At 34.4% G+C, this 1798-nt stretch overlaps 1 protein-coding gene across 1 annotated transcript; it reads left to right on the top strand.

Annotated features, from left to right (window-relative positions):
• The first annotated feature begins 230 nt into the window (after nucleotides 1-230).
• On the top strand, nucleotides 231-1166 carry THT7-8 (N-hydroxycinnamoyl-CoA:tyramine N-hydroxycinnamoyl transferase THT7-8). The gene is given in 1 exon segment (NM_001247093.2): nucleotides 231-1166. A coding segment is annotated over 1 exon segment (720 nt). The 5' UTR covers nucleotides 231-310; the 3' UTR covers nucleotides 1031-1166.
• The last annotated feature ends 632 nt before the right edge of the window (nucleotides 1167-1798 follow it).

Below are 1798 nucleotides of genomic sequence, written 5' to 3'. Positions count from 1 at the left end.
TTCATTACCTACTCACAAACTTTTTATCATCAGTATTTACATTATAATAAGTACTATCTTATTTTAGGGTATACAAGTCACTAGTTGCCCCTAATAATGATAACTAGAATGCACACTTGAGTTTCCTCAACTAACCCCACTAACTAAATAAGTTTTATAAAATAATTAAAAAGACCACCACTCCACTATAAATAACCATTGAAATCTTTTCAAACAATGTCTCATTAATTACAAAACCTTCTTCATAGTCCTTTCAATATTTCCTACACTCTTTATTTTTTCCCTAGTTCTTCAAGCTTGCCTTATTACCATGGCTTCATCTTTATCTGAAACAATAACCACCGATGCATCATCGGAAAACAACAACGTTACCATCACTGGAAAGATATACACAAGACTTCGTCTCGCTACAAAATCTGATCTTTCTCATATATACCAATTGTTTTACCAAATCCATGCATACCATAACAACACTCATTTATACAAAGCTACTGAGTCTTCCTTAGCCAATTTGCTCTTTAAGGAAAACCCTCTTCCACTTTTTTACGGTCCATCCGTACTTCTACTTGAAGTCTCTCCAACCCCTTTTAACGAACCCACAAACGAAGGGTTCAAGCCTGTACTTACAACGTTCGACCTTAAATTCCCCGTGGTGGAAGGACAAGTTGAGGAGTTCCGATCCAAATATGATGATAAGAGTGATGTTTACATCGCGGGGTATGCTTTCTTCTACGTGAATTATTCGTGCTTTTCTGATAAGCCTGGATTCTATTTTGAAAGTCTTTACTTTAGGGAGAGTTATAGAAAGTTGGGAATGGGGAGTTTGTTGTTTGGAACTGTCGCATCTATTGCTGCCAACAATGGATTCGTATCGGTAGAGGGAATAGTAGCAGTTTGGAATAAGAAATCATATGATTTTTACGTAAATATGGGAGTTGAAATATTTGATGAGTTTAGGTATGGAAAATTGCATGGTGAAAATCTTCAAAAGTATGCTAATGATAAGGAGAAAAATGATGGAGGAAACTGATAAGGAGAAGGTGGAATTTATCATATTGTATTTGTAATGTTTTAAAAGCAGAATATGCTCATTATCACTGTGTATTAATTTGTATTTGATTTAGTTAATTTCACACTAAAAAGCACCTCCATACGCCGTGCAAACTTCAAATGAACATCCTCAACCGCATCCCTTCTAAATCTGCCCCTGATTAGCGGGGTGCCCACGATTGTTTCTTTTTTTAATACTAATAAAATAGGGAAAGGGTACCCAGACTTACGTAAACCTTTTTTTTCCACGCTTTTTTGACTCAAGTGATATCTAAATATATCTTACGCATCTCAATTGTATGGAGTCACGGAGTATGCTACGCAAAATAAAAGACGTATTAAATTACAAAAAAATAAGTATAAGGAGATAATAAGATCTTAATTTAGTTAACGTGTGTCTCTGGGATTTTGATCATATTCGAAGAGATACTTGTGTTTTATTCCTAATAATAAAATAACTAAACCACAAACATAAGAATACAAATTAGGTCCTTTGGGATGACTTAGTTCATTTGAAAGGTGGTTAATCACATGGATGATCCGAAACCGATTCCCTTCAATGCCTTCTGAATTGAGTTTGTCGCATAGGATTTACCTAATGCAATTTACATCCCCTTTGTGATTTGGAGACTATTACAAAATGTGGATTAAAAATATATATATATATATGAGAAGACTTAATCCTTACCTTATTTATAGTGATGAGGTAAATTAAATGTGTCTCCCCTTCATTCTTAGCTACCGTTTG

The sequence above is a fragment of the Solanum lycopersicum genome, chromosome 8, assembly GCF_036512215.1.
Source record: "Solanum lycopersicum chromosome 8, SLM_r2.1".
Taxonomy (NCBI): Eukaryota; Viridiplantae; Streptophyta; class Magnoliopsida; order Solanales; family Solanaceae; genus Solanum; species Solanum lycopersicum.
Note: the sequence above shows the minus strand (reverse complement) of the source record. Positions and strands in the feature narration are given on the sequence as shown.